This window comes from Bison bison, unplaced genomic scaffold (genome assembly GCF_000754665.1).
Source record: "Bison bison bison isolate TAMUID 2011002044 unplaced genomic scaffold, Bison_UMD1.0 scf7180017864091, whole genome shotgun sequence".
NCBI classification, from domain to species: domain Eukaryota; kingdom Metazoa; phylum Chordata; class Mammalia; order Artiodactyla; family Bovidae; genus Bison; species Bison bison.
This window is the reverse complement of record NW_011494663.1, coordinates 653,020-654,434: the sequence shown is the minus strand read 5'-3', so window position 1 is coordinate 654,434 and position 1,415 is coordinate 653,020. Positions and strand designations below refer to the sequence as shown.

The 1,415-nt window shown below is 53.4% G+C and overlaps 1 protein-coding gene across 1 annotated transcript in view; it reads left to right on the top strand.

Annotated features, from left to right (window-relative positions):
• Window positions 1-422: 422 nt before the first annotated feature.
• Window positions 423-1,415, top strand: part of PTPN18 (protein tyrosine phosphatase, non-receptor type 18 (brain-derived)) — a gene marked incomplete at its 5' end in the record, with an annotated part of 16,780 nt that continues 15,787 nt past the window's right edge. The window contains 4 exons of the mRNA XM_010838119.1: window positions 423-591; window positions 858-934; window positions 1,014-1,109; window positions 1,222-1,260. Of these exons, the coding sequence (XP_010836421.1) occupies window positions 423-591; window positions 858-934; window positions 1,014-1,109; window positions 1,222-1,260 (381 nt within the window). The remainder of the gene's footprint in view (window positions 592-857; window positions 935-1,013; window positions 1,110-1,221; window positions 1,261-1,415) is intronic.

Genomic DNA, 1,415 nt, shown 5'->3' with positions numbered 1-1,415 from the left:
TATACATTGTATATTATCCTCTTGTGTATCATGTTTGTTATATTAAGTACATAATATATTACAATTATTGTTCACTATAAGATGTAAATACACACTGAGGGTGCGAGGACAGATGCTCAGAGGTCTGAGTTCAACACTCACTCACCCACTTCCTGGGTGGCACTTTCAGAAAGTCATTGACACATGTGGTGCCTCAGCTTTCTTACCTGCACAACGGGGAGTCAATAATACCCACTTCAGTGGCACCTTACAGATAGTTCAATGCCCTTACACAGGGCTTAGCGTAGAGAGGGCACTCTGAATGGCTACTGTTATTGAATCAATATAATTAGTAGGCTTTACACTATCTGGACGCAACACTCATCTTTCATAGGCCACGTGCCGCATATCCCTGTGAGAGCCTCAGTGTCCCAGGCGTCTGATCTGGCTCCTCTCTTACTCTCTCTTCCCACCCCCGGGTCTTCTTGCGGTCTTCCCACCAGGACATCCGGGCCCGCTCAGCCGCCTGGAAGACGGAAAGTGTGCGCTCAACGGAGGCTGGCAGTCGCCCCGAGAATGTGAGGAAGAACCGTTACAAGGATGTGCTGCCTTGTAAGTCGGGGGTGGGGGTGGGGCCTCCGGAGGAGTCGGTGCCCCGACCCTGTGGGATCCAGGTGCTAGCCAGGGTCCATGTGTCCTACTGGGATCCCAGAACTCTCCCTCCCAGAGCCTTGCTGTGGCTGCATTTCTCCCCAGCATCCCACCAGTGCACCTCGATGGGATCCCCCCAGGTGTGCCATCGCCTGCTGGCTTTCATCTGGGAGGCCATCAGGGCTGTCACCCACAAACTCCATGTTTCTCGCTTCTCCTGCTGGCAGACGATCAGACACGAGTGATCCTTTCCCTGCTCCAGGAAGAGGGACATGGCGACTACATCAATGGCAACTTCATCAGGGTCAGGCTGGGAGTCAGGAAAGGGGCAGAGGTGGTGGGGGTGACAGCGGAACCTCAATAGTGAACTTAGCCTTTACCAGGGTACAGATGGAAGCCAGGCCTACATCGCCACGCAAGGACCCCTGCCTCACACCTTGCTAGACTTCTGGCGCCTCATCTGGGAATTTGGGGTCAAGGTCAGCTTTGGGGTCAAGGTCAGGGGGAAGTGTGGGCAGTATTCTGGGTCCTCCCTTGGCGCTGATAACTGCACCCCCTAAACTGATTCTCCTCCCTTACCCCGATATCTAGGTCATCTTGATGGCCTGTCAGGAGATGGAGAATGGACGGGTAGGTGTGCTCAGCCTCTCGAGTGCATGTCCTTATGCAGGAGACAGGAGAAACTCACTAGCTCTCCCCTGATCCCATGACTCAAGGGACCAGTTCTTGGAGTGACCCCCACTGTAGCTCTGCCAAGCCCACTGTTACTGGCTTTAATTTTTTTT